General features: G+C 42.1%; 1 protein-coding gene across 1 annotated transcript in view; it reads left to right on the forward strand.

The window, feature by feature from the left end:
- Positions 1-17,399, forward strand: part of CYB561 (cytochrome b561) — a 273,087-nt gene that overhangs the window by 174,159 nt on the left and 81,529 nt on the right. The window contains exons 4-5 of the mRNA XM_086923823.1: positions 16,402-16,505; positions 16,802-16,959. Of these exons, the coding sequence (XP_086779949.1) occupies positions 16,402-16,505; positions 16,802-16,959 (262 nt within the window). The remainder of the gene's footprint in view (positions 1-16,401; positions 16,506-16,801; positions 16,960-17,399) is intronic.

The following is a 17,399-nucleotide window of genomic DNA, read 5'->3' on the forward strand; positions in this document are numbered from 1 at the left end:
TTTTGCATTTGGCACAGGTCTCTATACAAATATTTTGCAACCTAATTTATTTTGCTAGGCCTTGATATATCTGAATTTATAAAACATAATTTAGTTCGGTGGAAATCATACTGCAGGATTTGCTGACGTATACCCCCTGTCTTACCATGCCGTTTGTGATATCCAATCTGTGTGCTCGATGAGCGTCCCCTGCCTGTGCTTTCTGACCAGTGCGAACCCTCCATCCCACCTAATGCCCCAGTCACAAGCTCCACATTCAGTCGTTTTTGCCTTTGCCACGAAGAAATGCTTGAATAGGACACATAGGTTGTTCGTTCTTCTCAGCTGACATGCAAACAGCATTTCTGAGCTGCAAAAGAACAAACCTGCAGGAGAGGGAAGAGGCCATCCAGGGAAGGTTAAATGAGCAGTTCTCTTTAGCCAGTCATGCATCCACAACAATCAACAATAATATGCATTCTACAATGGGGCTTTGTTTGATGACGTCTGCTTGGGGTTTGCTATACACCTGGGGCCTCATTCACCGAGGCCCTTTTAACAGGAATTAATAACATTAAAACAACTTGTTTGGAAAATTATTGGAGTCCGGCAAATATATTTTAATGCTGGAAGATTTATCGCACTCATCAGCAAGCCCCAGTTACACTACACAGGAAATCTGTTCACACCCTCTGTGCCCCTGAGCTAAGGGAATCATGCAGTTAATTTTCTATTTCCAGCACCATCGGAAATTCTGATAAATCATGTTGAGTCGGCGTGTGTCAGGTTTATACATATGAAAACACATTAGGAAAAACATCTGATTACCCACGAACATTGCAAGACAAAGTGTCCCTTTTCAAGAGTTGGTGTGTAAGAAAAATCTAAATATTTGAAGAGTTCTGGAAATTGTGCTTGTGTGATATAAATATATTAGAAACACACGAGGCTCTGATAAGTGCTTCAAAAAGAGCTTGCTCTGCTCGCTAAATGGCGCCTGGTTATGCCCAAGCTTATGCCATTTTTGTGCATGACATTAGCATACGAAGCAGATGCTGAGATTTAACAGGCGGGTACTTCTGTATGTAAGATCGTAATAAGGGCGGTGTAGAAGTATTGGTTGGGTATATGCCTAAAATATTAGTTGTATTTGAAATGTAGGCAAAGTGCTTTGTCTGTCTACCTGTTTCTGTGCCTGCCTTATTTTATTTCAATATCCAAGTCGAAAATGTAATCCTTGTGGTACAGAAGACAACATGACAATCATGTTGGTTGACATTGACGTACACAGTGCTTAGTTGAACCACCTTCTTTGTTTGCTTTCATTTCGGCGTCATTTATTTTGCCTTTAAGAGATCTCCTTTTTCCATTTTCTTTCCTGCTTTTTTGGATTTTGATCTTGATAGTAGCTGCTATTGCGCTCTTTGGGGCATACATTTTAGAGCTGATGACCTCCCTGTAGTATAAAACACTCGGGTGCACCCTACTACTGCAGCACACATTAGAGCTCAGAGAGAGAGAGAGGCACACACTGTCAGAAGGAATGTCGAGATAACTCCAAAGTGAAGTTTGTTTTCACTTGATAATAATAATAATCCACATTTGTAAAGCGCATACAATCACCCGTAAGGGTCTCTAGGCCCTGGGGGCCGTCGGGAAGATTAAGCAAGCTATTGCCCAGAGTCACATGGTGCTGGGCTAATCTGCCGCTGGCTCGGGGATCGAACCGTGATCCCCAGATTCCGGAGTCAGTCGCCCTGGCCGCGGTGCCACACCACTTGATCCATATGTACTGACCTTGAGACCATGAGCAACTGCAGGTCAGAAATTAAGTTTGCTTAATTAATGCAGCAGCTCAGTGCTATTTTGAAACAAATATGCTTAGGCTGATTATTATTGTAAATTAGGCTTATCCTCTGCATGGTGCATAAAATTAACACTTGAAATGGCCCTGCGTTTACTCATGCCATGAGATCTAAATTTTGCATTTTGAGTACTGTTTTAGATTTTATTATGTGTTAATTTCCTGGTCTTCTCTTGTAATATTTTTTACGTGGCAACTGGTTATGTGGGCAGCAATGTACATCTAATGCAAGAGTGCTTCCCAAATATTTTAGAACCATTACCCATTTTTTAAAATGAGAAATGTCAGTGACCCACCTAGCTTTAATGCATATGAGGTGGGTGATTTTTTTATGGTAACTAAAAGAATCGCGTGGTAGTGTACTGTCATTTACAAGCAGCAATGCATTTTCAGTTGAAATGGCCACTAAATTGGCCCGGATATACAGTTTTACTGATTAAACTATATAGCACAGAAATGATAAATGAAAATTGTGTTTCAGTGGATATTTATCATTCGTGCATCTCCAAGTAAAGTGTCTTGATTTGTTTTGATCCCATTAAAATCTTAGTTTTTATCACACTTCGGACTTTGTAAACACCAATCCCTATGTTAAAATTATAAGCAGCAATTTGTCAGAAGACATAGCCTGACGTTGACCTCTGTCTTTGAAGTGCAGCAAATGTGAAAATGTAAATACAGAATTTAAAGGCATCTTTATTTATTGCTTGGACTTTTGTAACTCACCAAAAATTAATTTGCGACCCACAGTTTGGCAAACCCTGTAATACACCATTCAGGAAGGCTGAGGGCCGATTGGCTCATGGGTGTTGCAGGGTACTCTAATTATAAAGTGTCTAGTTCTCTAATGCTGTTTCAAATATTTAGTGTGCTCTTGTTTCAAGGTTCAATAATTTACTTTTCGAGTGACCAGTATACAAATGTGAAGAATTCTACCAATATGTGGCCGCCTTGACTTTTCTCGGGAACTGATTTGCCTTCAGTGTAGCTAAGGGTATCATCAGTGGGAGGATAAATTCTTCCTTATAGACCTAGGATGTTCGCTGATTCATCCACTGAGTTTCTGCCATTTTCAGGCTTCTAGTTTGAAACTGGGTGGGTTGTAACAGTCTTTTATTCTGACCTCATTACAATAGACATTGAGCTGAATAGTGGTAGTGATTGTTATTTACAACACTCTTGCAGAATATTCCTCTAAAGTTCTGGAATTTTTAGACATGATGGTAGTCGTGAATAGAATTAGGGTGTGGGAAATGCTTACATACTCACCTTTATCAGACTAATAGGCATACACAATTGGATGTGCCCCAAACTCAGCCGTGATGTCTTAGGTGGTCCTAGGCTGCACATCCCTTTGAGGGTTTTATACTCACAAACTACTCCCAGCTGAAAAACATTTACATTTGTTTCACCCTGAAACCTAAGGATGCTCTACCTTCTCTAGTGCGGTTTTTGTTACCTTTCCAGTGGCTCACATGTTACTAATTAGTGTCCCAGGCTGGCCCACTACTGTATCTCAACATCCAATGCCATTGCTCTGTGACTTCTCAACTAATCACTTCTCTCACATTTTTGTTTTCACTGTGTATGCTGCTTTAGTATAATGAGCCCCCATTACAAGCTTGGACAGGCTATAGGCACACTCCTTGATTCCACACATTCAACAAATGATCATTTTTTTGCATTGTTTGATGGATGGTAATTGCCTTTTTTGTCAGTCAGTTGCTGCATGCTCATTTTGCAAAGCCTGCCCTGTTCTGCACGCAAAGTTGTAGATTCTTATGGCTGTGTACAGCCAACAAATGTTCCTTACAACACAGAAGGCTATTGTACAATGAGAGGCAGCTCAAGCTTTACCGTTGTTGTTCCCAACACATTCGAATTGGAACCCCTTGGCTGAAGATATCCTCAATGAGGATGGCGAGCCACCTATCATTATATCGTTTTTAGGTCTCGCCTGAGCCAGCGCATGCGCTGCCCTGGCGAGACATTTAGTGACTGGGCTTTAAAAAGCCGACCACATCTTTTTGTGTGGCCTAGAGCATGCGGTTACGCGCACAGTAACGAGCAGAGGCGCCATCTGGCTTTCCTCTCTCGTCATGGCTCATTAAGTGCATCGCTCGCAGTCACCCTTACAGATCACTATCACTTTCACTGTGACACAGCCGCACGGCCAATGCTTGTTTTGTCCATGGAGCTTGCTCGCTTATTCAATAGAAGTCATACCTACCTTTTACACCCAACACTTACGAAAATCCCCAGACGCCACTGTGTGTAAAGCAGGCCCAATGCCTTCTGTCAACGCTCTCGTAGTTGTAGCTCATTAGGTGAAAGTTGTTGAAATTACTCCGCAAATCCATGATCATCCACTGAGGTTTGAGGATTATATGGAAGAGAAGCTTCTGTCTGGCTCTGGATTCTGCTAAATACCAGAAGTAACCACTAGGTTGTATTTAATTTGAAGCTCTTGTGTTTTGTGCTTTCAGCATCGCGATGCATTTTTTCGTCACAGTTTTTCCACGACATTTAATCACTTTAACGTCACCTCCACTATACAAGCCAAAAAGAAGTTTTGTTTGGTCGTCACCAGACACCAACATGGTAGCAAAAGTCACAATTTCCTGCAGCTATGGAGAAGAGTAAAAGTTTGCCAGGTTGTGGATTTGCGACAGTTCAATCGAGCTTCACAAACTTTCAGAGACAAACACTTCTCACATCCCTTACTTTGAGGCCTTATCTCTGGTTCTGACTGTCCTTGGTTACTGTCCCAGCTACAGTAACCTTCTTGGGTACCAATGCTTGTTATTTTCAGAAGTCGAGGTCTGACCAAGGAAATGGTATGACTTATGACCTCTGATGGCATTAGGTCTTTATTTACATATGGGGTTGTGCAACAGGTAAAAACTACTCCAGACAGTTTAAAGTGCACTTAGACCGGAAGGCACTACAATTCATTTAACATGGGCAAATAGAGACAGCGCTGTTCTCGCCTCTACTAGAAAAAGCCAGGTTTCAGTTTTTCACCTTGACTTTGTTTACAGAACACAAGGGGAGAAGGGAGTCAGGAAGAATGTTACAATGTATCCACTGTTCTGCAGGACCTTCGAAGCTTGTCACTGTTCACCTTTCTGTTTATGGATATATTTAGGCTTTGAAATAATATATATATTTTTCATTTTGGTAAAACTATGGAGTTATTTTACTGTTACATACACTTCATTGACTCGGAAATTGCACGTATGCCTTCTTGAAGAAAGAGGATGGTGCCTCTTTATGCAGGAGTAACATAGTGCTGGCAGCTTCTTGAGTCAACAAGCATTGGCATAACCAATATGGTCTCGCCTTTGGGACATTAGAAGTGTTTAGCCATGCAACAGTTGATGTTGCACCAAGGATATTGTGCTGCATAATTAAATACTAAAAAGGACCCAAAGGCGAGACCTATTGACTATGCCAATGCTTGTTCGTAATGTGTTCGCAATACTGCTGAAAAGACAGGCGTGATGAGGAAATAGATCACATAAACAGTTATTTTCCCACAATCCATCCTGCTACTTAGCCCCACCCCCTGTAAGTTTCTTAGGCTTTCAGGCTGCACCTCAGTTTTTTTTAAATCTGCAGCTCCTGAAGCGTACCTCGAACGGCAGTATGCCTGAAAGTGTGTCGCCTGTACCCCTCTCTCTCAAATTCTGCCTCACCTCCTCACAAAACCTATATATACAGTGCATAGAGAACATACTATGAGCATTCAGATCTTGATAAAACAAATCCTTGTGTGTTATACAAATCGCGGCCCATCGCAGAATGTATTAAAGTGCATACATTTCAATAAATTCATAGAAAGAATTGTAAAAGGCTTTTGTCATTTTGCAGCTCAGCCTGGGTGGCACCAGCTAATCCTATGCTTAAAGGTTTTGCAGTTGAAATGGTAAAGGATGTTGTCCCTTTCTAGCTCGGTGTGGATGGCACTGTGCTAATCCTATGCTTAAAAACTTTGCTAAAAAACAGACATTTGAGGTGAGCACATTCAGTGTGTCACTTGTGTTGTAGGGTGCTGCATATAGGAGGAACTCTCCACCTCAACTTAGGAACTACTCGGAGCTCTCTGCTTTCTTTTCTGCATAATTATTTATATAATTTATATTTATCATTCAACTTCCACTCCCTTTCTGCAGTGGTGCACCTGTCTGGTATGAGAGCCTAAAGACATGTCATTCTCCATCGTAAAGGAAATATTCACTCCCCTGCTCGTGAAATACTGGTGCATTGTTTCAACATTCGGTATCCTGCCTCAGGATGACCTAAAACGTTTAGCTAAAAATTCTTCTTGTGGGTTACAGATGTAAACACAGTACATTGCTTTAACATGCACAAACCTTATTAAAACAACAAAAAGGCATACCTGGGACTATATTCAAGGACAAACAGACCCGCCATATTATAACGTTCGATCAAACAGTTCATTATTATTTAGGTATTTCTAAAGTGCAACAGCTACTAAAAGAGTGTCCCAGCGCTAACAGTAAAATGTAACCCATCAAACATCCTATCTGACTTAGAGGCCCTTAATATTCTTTTGTGCAATTCTGGACCTACGCACACGGCAGGGCACCTTTTGGACCCTATTCTTTCTAATCTCCAGTTTAACTGTGAACCCTCTGCTCGCCCCTTGGAGTGGTCTGACCATTTTGCAGTCCAATTTCTTTTGACATCTACTGAGACTGTTGTCAATGGCGGGGGAGACACGGATGAGAGCCTTCGACTCTGGGGCACACTTGACATCAAAGATTTTAACCTGTCTGAAAATCCACCGGAAGCTAGTCTGCCTCTACCTTTGCTTGACTCAGCTGTCTCTAAATGGCTGAATGTTGCTGTTGACAAACTTCTCCCTTTGGTGCCTAAACACTCTTTGCCTTACCATTCCCCTGCGTTGTGGTTTACAGAAAACTTAAAGGTTATGAAGTCCCAATGTAAGGCACTTGAGAGAAAATGGAGGCGCTCTTATTCGCCGTCCTGTAAAGTGGGCTACAAAGAGGCCCTTAGAAAATAACACAAACAGTGTAAATTGGCCAGAGCCACCTATATTGCCAATACTGTGATACATGCTCAAAACTGCTCCTGCACGCTTTTTTCAGTGGTGAAGAAGCTGACAGGCTCCGACATGGTCCCTGCTCCCCCTGTTTTAGATGAGGAACAATGCAACTCAATTGCGGAATTCTTTATAGCAAAAGTTGAGCTCATATATGATTCCTTGGGCCCTCCTGCTCCCATTGGAGAGTCTGTTTTGATCCCAGTACCTGCTCTTACTAGCATGCCTTGCCCGGTAACCAAACTTGCTGCTTGGCTACCTTTCGATGACACTTCCTTTGCTCACTGTCTGGAAAGCAATAAATCAGGCTCCCCTTGCGACCCTTTACCAGTCAAGATCTTGAAACAACTCGACCTGGACTCCCGCTGTGTTTTGAAGGAGCTTCTTAACTCCTCTTTGAAAGAGTCCCATGTTCCACAGGAGTGGAAACATGCAATGATTATTCCTCTTTTAAAGAAGGCCGGAACCGATCCCTCAAATCTATCTAACTTTAGGCCTATCTCGCTGTTGCCTATCTTTTCTAAGATCTTAGAAAGGCATATTAATACACAGCTTACTCACTTTGTGGAAAGCTCTGGCTTTCTGAACTCATCCCAATCAGGCTTTAGGTCGAATCACTCCAATGAAACAACCCTTTTAGGAGTTACCGAGAGATTGCGTCACTGTATCGATCGCAGAGAAATATCTGCACTCATTCTTCTTGATTTAAGTGCGGCCTTCGATACGGTGTCACATTCCATCCTTCTCGCATCTCTTCGGTCTCTAGGAGTTGAGGGTCCTGCTCTGGCTTGGGTGGCCTCCTTTTTAAGTGGCCGTACTTTCCAGGTCTTTTCTGCAAAAGCCTCTTCCAAAATTTACGGCGTTCCCCAGGGGTCTATCCTAAGCACTTTATTGTTTAATATCTATGTTAGACCCCTGGCCTCACTTTATTCTCGTACGCCGACGACACGCAAATTATCTTTTCTCTCTCTAATGTGGAAGGTGGCAAAATCTCTGTTCTGAAACAAAGGTTGACTCGGGTCTCTGAGTGGATGCGGAGTAATTTCCTTAAACTTAATGGAGCTAAGACCGAGGTTGTTATCCTGGACAAGGGAAGAGATTTATGGGGTCCTCAACATTGGCCCAATGAAATGGGCCTCACTCCTCAACCTGTTGCCCAGGTCCGCAACCTTGGATTCCTCATCGATGAAAAGCTCACGATGCCTCAGCAGGTAGTAAAGGTGGCTTCCATTTGTTTCGTAACTCTAAGATGGCTCCAAAAAATCCTCTGGATGCTCCCTGTCTCCACACAGAGGACTGTAGTCCAGGCGTTGGTTGTTTCCCGCCTGGACTATGGAAATGTCCTTTACCTTACAGCCGATCTAGCAACGTTAAACAAACTTTCAAGTTGTGCAGAATGCGGCTGCACAGCTTTTACGCCATGTCCTTGGGAGAGTCTCTGCTTCCCAAGCACTCTACGATCTTCACTGGCTAAGGATTGCCAGTCGAATTAAGGTCAAGGCTCTCTGCTACATTTTTAAGATAAAACAAGGCTCAGCCCCTGCGTACTAACAAGACCTTATCCAGGCCGATCATCCCAGTCGCTCATTGAGATCCTCTGGGAAAGGTGATTTCGTGATTCCAAGATTCAGGTTGGTAAAGATGGGCGGCCGCTCATTTTCCCACCTGGGTCCGAAATTTTGGAATACTTTCTCCGTTTCCGCAAGAAACTTAAAACGTGGCTCTTTCAGTAATGACTCAGGGTGTGTCTTTTCAGCAATGATTCATGGTTGTTCTTTTCCCCTCTCTTAATCTGTCCCTTGGCGCCGGGAAACCCACTGCTGGTACCTACGCTCCTTATAAGTTTAAATAAATAAAATAACTACAAGGCTGACCCAAAGAGACAAGTCTTGAGAAGTTTCTTGAAAAGCAAAGTCTCCTCGTGGCACAGATTTGTAGTAGAAGAGCATTCAACTCCCTGACAGCCAGAAAAGAATAAGAGCTGCCACCCCGTTTTTTCCCTTCTAAATCGAAGGATGACCACCAGCAAGGAATTGGAGGACCAAAGTTTCCTAACCGGTTGATACAGAGTAAATCTGATGGACAGGTACTGAATGCCTTTACGGTAAAAAGCTCAATGAGTTATAAGTAGGCCTTTGGACCTCACAAATTCTTTTCACAGGAATCCAGTGCTATTTCATTCATATGTCTATGAAAAGGTATCGGGTATTGATCAGCTAACTATATGTCATAATCAGATTATAAACAAATGTCATGAACAGTATTGTAGTGTGCTTATATTTACCAATACATGAAAGTCCTTACATTCTAAATATTTCCGCCTCGTTTTTACCAGTATTCTATCATAAGGATGAAAGGCAAATTTCACTATTCATCTTAATATAATTTCAATTATATGCACGCAAAACAATTTCATGTTTCCTATATAAACAGTATTAAAGTGAGACCACAGATAATTGTAAAGCCCAAGTGAGTAAATGCATATGTGTATGGTCATATTCCAGAGCATAACACCCAAGTGGGCACCAATATCTAATGGTAGAAACAAATCAAATCTTAGTTTATTGCCGATCATCAGCAGTGTTGTTTGTTCCGTGGAGGCCCTGTTTAACAAAAGTAAGAACCATTTACTAAAATCATGTTATACAGTCCGTACAGAGGATTATAAAGCAAAGCATGATAATCAACCACACATAGCATTATAAAGGCAGTGCACAGGTCTTCATCTGTATTCAACCCTCTCAGTATATTTGTATATAGTTCCAAATTGTACAGTGACTCAAGTCTTTTTAGGGACAATATTCTATTGCCTCCTCAGATATTTCTCTCAATCTTAACCTCTTGGCTGCTAAGGCATTATTACTCTGATCATATAATTTCCATTGAAATCAATGGAAACTCCATGACGAGTTACCCTTGTCATTAGCGCTGAAGGGGTTAACAATAGCAAACAATCTGAGTAAACCTCAGTAATTTGTTACAATTATGGTATTCTGTAAAGATTCATCTGCATTTGGCGCACTTGGCAGTGCACATTTCCTTTGCAATGGAGAAAGGAGTGTTTGATGTAACCCCAGAAATGTCCAAGTGTTTTCCCAGATGTGGGTCTCATGCTCCCTGTGTCACTGGAACCGAGCTTCACTCGACTGACGAGGCCCACCTAGGCTGAAACCACTCTTGGGTCACTTGTGTTAAGGTACAGAAAGGACCTGTCTTAGCAGTTAATGTTGGATTTTTCCTGATGGAGCAGGACCATGGCTGATTTGGATATGAGTCGCTTTAATCTGCGGTGGCATAAAGAGGCAAAAAACTAGGGACTGGAATGCTACCCTGAGCAGTTGCCAGTGGTTCTTTTCAAGCTTTCCTTCTATCACCTTTTATTTGATCACACACTCACACATATAAAAAAAAACAATAACCCACCAACAGCACAGCACATCAACACATCAACTGTCAGCATTTGGATGGGTAAACACTGTCTCAAGCTGAACTCTGACAAAACCAAGGTCATATTTTTCGGTAATAGTCCTCATTTCTGGAGTCCACTTTGTTGGCCATACGACCTAGGAACACTCCCCACACTGGTTTAAAAAGTGAAGAATTTAGGAATACTTATAGATGATAAATTAAATGTTATTAAACATGTCATCTCTTCTAGTATTAACACCTTGAGTATTATTAGGAAGATTCCCCCGTTTATTCCACTTAACTCAAGAAAATCTCATTACTAATTCCTACCAAACTGGATTATTGTAAGAGACTTTATGTCAAACTCCAAAAACAATATTTGAAAAAGTTACAAAGCGTACAGAATGTGGCGGCAAGACTTATTCTTGATCTCCCCAAGTTCCAACGGGTGTCTGCATCCATCAGAGTACTCCACTGACTTTCAGTGTGCAACCAAATCAAATTAAATGCGTTGTGTCTCACCTATAAGGCTTTGCGGAACTCGGGTCCTTGCCAGCTGAAACACTCCCTAACTTGGTACGTACCCAGCAGAGACTTACTAGCTAAAAACACAATGAGGGTCTCCTGCCCCATTTTTAAGAGACTCAAATGGGGGGCAGCTGTTTTTCTTCAGTCGCCCCTGCAGTTTTGAACAGCCTGTCTATAAGTATTAGAGCAGCTCCAACCTTATAAATTTTTAGGAGGCTGTTTAAAACTTGGCTCTTTAACAATTAATTCTTGCTCTTCTAATCAAACTGCTAAACCCACTAGCGCCGAGACACCCACGGGTATTCATGCACTTTAGAAATGTATTAACATAACACTGCATCATTTCAACAACTTAAGATTACAATATTACAAAACCATGCATTAACAACAAATAAAGCAACCACATGAAAGCAACATAAACACTTACACAATATAATTGCGCAACATAACACTAAAGCTAAACAACACAACTTCGACACAAACCATACAACAGAACACAATACAAAAACGGACCAATCTGGGAGATGCATCCTGGTGCAGGTGGTTATAGGGGGGGGCAGAACTTGCCATAGTATCTTATTATGGTCCTAACACCGACGACCCAGCTTGTCTTCTCAGAGTACCGGCCAAACTCGTAGAAGTCACTGCCCCAATAATTATTGGTGGCGATTTTAATGTCCTCCTTAACCCCGCCAAAGATAGGTCGAACCATAGTCGTTATCTGGTTGCTCAGCGCACAAGTCGGGTAATGATTAATATGATGCATGAGCTTGGGTTAGTTAATCTATGGAGATCAAAGAGGGATAGGGAACCAGGCTTTACCTTTTTAAGTAAAAAGCACGGCCACTCCTCAAGATTGGATTATATCCTTACTGACAGGTGGGGTTTAGAGCACTTAGTGGATATTTCCATCCATTCTATCCGATCATGCTCCAATAACTGTTTCATACTTAAGTGGAAAACCGAAATCCATGCCAAGGTGGACACTAAAAAGGGCAATGTTATTAAATGAGGAGCTAATAAGTGCTATCAAAACATCAACCACTGAGTACTTTGCCGCGAATATAGGATCAACATCTTTGGAGTACGTTTGGGATGCATTCAAGGCCCATATTGGTGGAGTACTACACAGTTGGATATGCTCCAAAAATAGGGAAGAAAGGTTAGATCTCAAAAAAGTAGAGAAGGAGATATCCAGGCTGGAAAAAGTTAGATCTAGTTGCCCACCTGATCACCTGCCATAAATCCTTAGGGATCTGGAGAGCCAACGTTTGACCTATAGAGGTAAACTGGACCAAAAAATCAGAGCTCAATGGGCAGTCCATAATATGGAAAACTACGAATATGGTGAAAAGGCAGGAGCCACTTTGGCATGGAAGATTAAATCAGATAAGGTGAGGAATAACATCAATAAGTTGACTGTAGATGAGATTGGCACGATCTCGTGTGACCAGGAGGATGTGCAGAGGTGCTTCCTGTCTCTGTTTTCAAAACTTTATAAAGAAGAGAAGGTACCTTCCTCTGATTTAATTCAAGACTGGCTAAAAAGCAAAGCTTTACCTAGTCTCTCAAGAGAGGGCTGGGACTTATTGGAAGGCCCCATCTCAGTAGAAGAAATCAAGAGCAGCCTAAAAAAGATCAAAAATAATAAAGCGGCAGGGACATATGCTCTCCCGGGCGAAGTATATAAGATCTTGGAAGACGTTATAGTACCTAGACTTAGCGAGCTGTTAAACTTTATATACAGCCCTGAAGGTAGGATCCCTCCGTCATGGAGGGAAGCAATAATAGTACTAATCTTGAAGCCCGGAAAGGACCCATTACAGGCTGATTCGTATAGACCCATCTCCCTGTTGAATGCAGATTATAAGATCATTACTAGTATTCTGGCAGGGAGGTTGGTCAGGGTCGCTCCCCAACTGATTAATGAAGATCAAAAGGGTTTTTTGCCGCGAAGATACATTCAAGACCAAACCCTACAACTAATTGGATGTATAGATCTGGCGGTGGCGCGGTCGGAACCATTGGCGGTGGCCACGTATAACGCCGCCAAGGCATTCGATCGTGTTAACTGGATATTTCTCTGGGAGACCCTAAAGGTAATGGGGTTCGGGCCATCATTTGTAGGTACTCTTACTAGGTGCTACGAGGAGGTGTCCGCCGTCATTCTTCTAAATGGTTTATTGACATCGAGCTTCACTATCCAAAAGGGAACACGTCAGGGGTGTCCTATTTCACCCCTGCTGTATCAACCCCCTGGCTCAAGCTTTGAGACTTGATGTGCGGATCACCCCATTTCAGGTATCTAATTACAACTGTAAGCTGGCCCTACATGCAAACGACCTGCTGGTATATACCAACAATCCAGCAGAGGGGCTTCCCAGGGTGGAGGACACCTTGGTTGAGTTCGACCTGTACTCTGGATACTCAGCCAATTCCTCAAAGACTGAGGTAATGTGCTGGGGCGTGAAAGGGTGGACCGGGAGGTGTTGTGGGGAGTTCAGGTATTTAGGGACTACCATAACACGAGATATAGAGGATATCCCCATAATCAATTTGAGGAAAGTGTCCAAGGAAATTGACCATCTTTTCTTGAAATGGCAGAACCTCCCTCTTACTATTTTTGGCAGGGTAAACCTGGTTAAAATGAGTATCCTGCCGAAGTTGACGTTCCTGTTCGGCGCTGTCCCTTTGGGTTTCCCTAGGAAACTCTTGGGTAAAATCCAAAGCAAAATAGGGAGCTTTATATGGGCTAATAAAAACTCCAGGCTCTCCTGGAAGAAGCTAAAACGGAGGCTACTAAAGGGAGGCCTCGCCCTTCCAGATGTGTTTCTGTACTCCCTCGCCTTTCAGTTAAGAAACATAATTTGTCTACTCTCCAGCCCTGTTAGCTCTAATTCGGGGAAGACTATGAATGCCATGGTCCATCTCGAGGGAGGCGGAACTGGGTTTTTATATAAATTTGGGGCACCCAGATTTTTCAAAAAGGTACAACTAAAAGTAATAAGGTCAGCTCTCAGTGTATGGCAAAACATTAAGGCAAGATGGGGAATAAGTTATTATTCTGATTTTGCCCCAATCTGGGACTCTCCGGGGCTTCCCCCTTGTCTAAATGATAATTTGGCTATTCCTATTAAGAGGGCGGAAATTTTCATCTGGTCCGATTTAATATCTTCGGATGGAGTCCTCCCATGGGATGTGTTAAAGGCAAAGATAGGTGATTCCTTCTCTGGCTTTAAATATATACAAATATGTTCTTGGTATGCGGCTGAGAAGGAGCTTATAGGTGGTAACTGGGAGATTGAAAACACACTCCAAAATGAAAATCCCAGACAAAAGGAGGTAGGGCTATGGTATAGGTGTCTTCTTGATGCTGAGGATGTACATCTTCCTCCCCCCCCTATACTGTATGGAACTCATCAGCCCTGGAAGTTACTTCTGCTGATTCTTACCTTCTCTCCCTCCAAAACCTATATAAGTATGCCAAGTCAGCTTCTCTTAAGAAGAATCACTTCCTTGTTTTAAATAGGTTATATTACCCGCCCAAAAAAGTAGCAAGGTTTGCACCAAATTCTTCCACTAAGTGTCCAAGATGTGGTGTGTTGGAGGCTGACGATCTACATATGTTTTTTGATTGTGTTCACTTAAAGTTTTTCTGGGAGAATGTGGAGAGGGCATTGGAGGGAATTTTCAAAGTTAAAATAAATTTTAACTCTTTAATGGTTGTTTTTTGTACTGACAACATCCTGACAAACCTACCATCTAATAAGTCAATGGGTCTATTTCTCTGTTTGATATTAGTGGCCCGTAGAGATATTTGTAGGCTGTGGAAACAGCCTAGACCACCGCAGTAGGAGAGCTGGATGGGAGCAGCAATAAGTATGGCGAGATTAGACCAAGGGGGAGAACATTTCTAGTTACCATTAATCACCTGGGGTACGGAAATGAGGTTGGTTAGGCTCCCTAATGGTGTAGCGATTACACCAAGCCTCGCACAAAAAGAAGATGGCCTGGTTGGCCCAAAAGCGAATGCAAGAGCATGGACCCAGGGAGCCCACGAATAGGGTCCTTAATACGAAAATTGCAGACGCTTACGGTGAAATGAGGGTTAAAAAAATGTTTTTAAAAAAAAGGTTATCCTATCCTAACACACCACCACATGCAATAATACAACACTACAACTACATAACAGACTACAACAGTGCGACACACAATGAAAAGATGACAGCACAACAGCACAATAATGAAACCACCTCTTCAAACATCTATCCATTTCCATCACCAGTTCCCCATTGACTTACATGACATGTATTTTCTATCCCAGATTCAAATTATGCTTTATATATTAGAAGAAATTTAACTTTAAAACAAATTATATTTTGGGGTTTCAGGATTTAAATAAAGACTGCACGTTTCTGGTATTTATCATTTCCTCATAACCCAAGAGAGAGGTCACAGTGCCCATATGTAGATCCAGCAATTCGGCATCAGGCTGTTGGAGAACTCTGTCCTCCCAAGGAGTTTAATTACATAGATTTTGTATTTTACCTGCAGTCCATATTGCCGACACACCAGAAAGATTACATTCATGCGAAATCATTTCTGCTAACATCATTGTACACAGTGTACTCTGGAAGCTGCACTTTAGTCCCCCCCTCTACACCCTCATGTGTTTGCCCATGGATAAACCCCTTCCATGTATCCCTACCAATTTGGGAGTCGGGGAGAGGTCCTCGGCCCATTCCCACCCTGAAACGAGATTTTCTTCTACTTTTGACATGAGCCTGGGTTGGAAATGGATGGAAAAATTGTATGTGGGTGTGTAGTAACTATACAAGGCATCCCAGCCCTAGCATGTGGAAGCAGATTTACTCCCACATATTACAGTATAGTGGTGTAAAGTTACATGTGAGTAAATTAGTTTATTGCGATTTTTAAAAGTGATAGTGATTGTTAAATTATATATGAAGCCATTTGCACATATAAGTTAAATTTACACACGCCATTTGGCATTTTATTTCCTATCGATTGGATATTGAAATATAGCAGTATATGTAACCTGGCTAGGTTCCAGTGTCATAAAGCATATAACTGTGAACAGTGGGTCTGTCACAATTTCAAATGTGCAGGTCTAGGTGCAGTAAGATGGAAACCTTTGTCAGTACAAGGTAGCCTGGGTGACTCCGGAGACTAGAATGCAACATACAGGACTGATCTTTACATTAATGGTGGCCTTGATCACAACAGGTCCCATCAGGGTGACAAAAAGCTAGGAATCCCATTGAGCCTTGGGAGTGAACAGTGATAATGGTGAGACAGTTGTTTAAAATCCAACTTCATCCTAGCGTGTTGTCTAATTCTGGAAGATGCAACTGTATTAGTTTCACCAACTTCAAGGTCAAAGGTTTCTTGAAGTGTAGGTTTTTTAAATTGGGTAAAACATGTTACTGAACAATTACAATACTTTCTCCTATACATATAACCTTGGAAATGGGTCCACTGTATTTCATCTCTCCCATGTCCACCCTTGCAGGTATCATTGCCGTGTTTGAGAACCATGCAAACAGCAAGATCCCTCATCTCTACTCGATACACAGCTGGTGTGGAATTGCTGTGTTCATCCTTTTCTTCACACAGGTAAATCCTGCGGATTTCATTTTTGCTCCAACAAAGAGACCTAAGGGATTATTTAGAGTATTGCTTGTGTCATGCTGATTAAGGGCGAAACAGAAATGTTTTGATGGAATATATCTGTAGCTTGCCTCTGGAAGGTGCCCCCCTGCCCAGGTTGCTATAAGTTTTTGGCCTCAGCATCGAAACATCTTTGGCCACTCATGCGCATAATCATGTCAGGAAGATATGCTTGGGGGAGGAGGTAGAGCTGATATCACTTAGCAACTCTTTCAACTTGCTTCTCTAATGCCTTTATCTAGTGGGTGATTGGCTTTGCCCTTTTCCTGTTTCCTGGAGCTTCCATGACGCACCGCAGCCGCTACAAGTCCCTCCACGTCTTCTTTGGTATATTTCTGTTAACCGCTGCCATTGGGACATGCCTGATGGGCATCAACGAGAAACTCATTTTCAGTCTTGGGTAAGTAAAGCTATAGCTAGAGTCCTTATTTGTAATACTTGCCTCTAGCTCCTAAAAGTTATTGAAATGTCATTGTCATATCGAGCCAAAGGTTACGGCTAAATGACATCATAAAAAGCTGGCCCGCCCTATAATACATTGATCGCTATACCCATCTCTAATTGTTTCAAATGTTCAACTCACCCACTCTGTGGCGGTTTGTTGTTGCTGAAGGAAATGCGTTCACTTTTGAATGATGATGTTTTAAGGGGACAATCTTTTTTTGCCAATTGGAGGTTAATCAGGGCAAGGTTGGCCAGATAAGACACAGGGAATGGAAAGATGGATAGGATGGATGTATGGACGGACAGCCTGGAGATAGCACAAACGCATTTTACAGGATAACTTTTAGATTCCAGTTCAGCCGTGAGGTTGATGTGTGTAAATGTGTTAGCGAGAAA

Source organism: Lissotriton vulgaris, chromosome 5, assembly GCF_964263255.1.
Source record: "Lissotriton vulgaris chromosome 5, aLisVul1.2, whole genome shotgun sequence".
NCBI lineage: Eukaryota > Metazoa > Chordata > Amphibia > Caudata > Salamandridae > Lissotriton > Lissotriton vulgaris.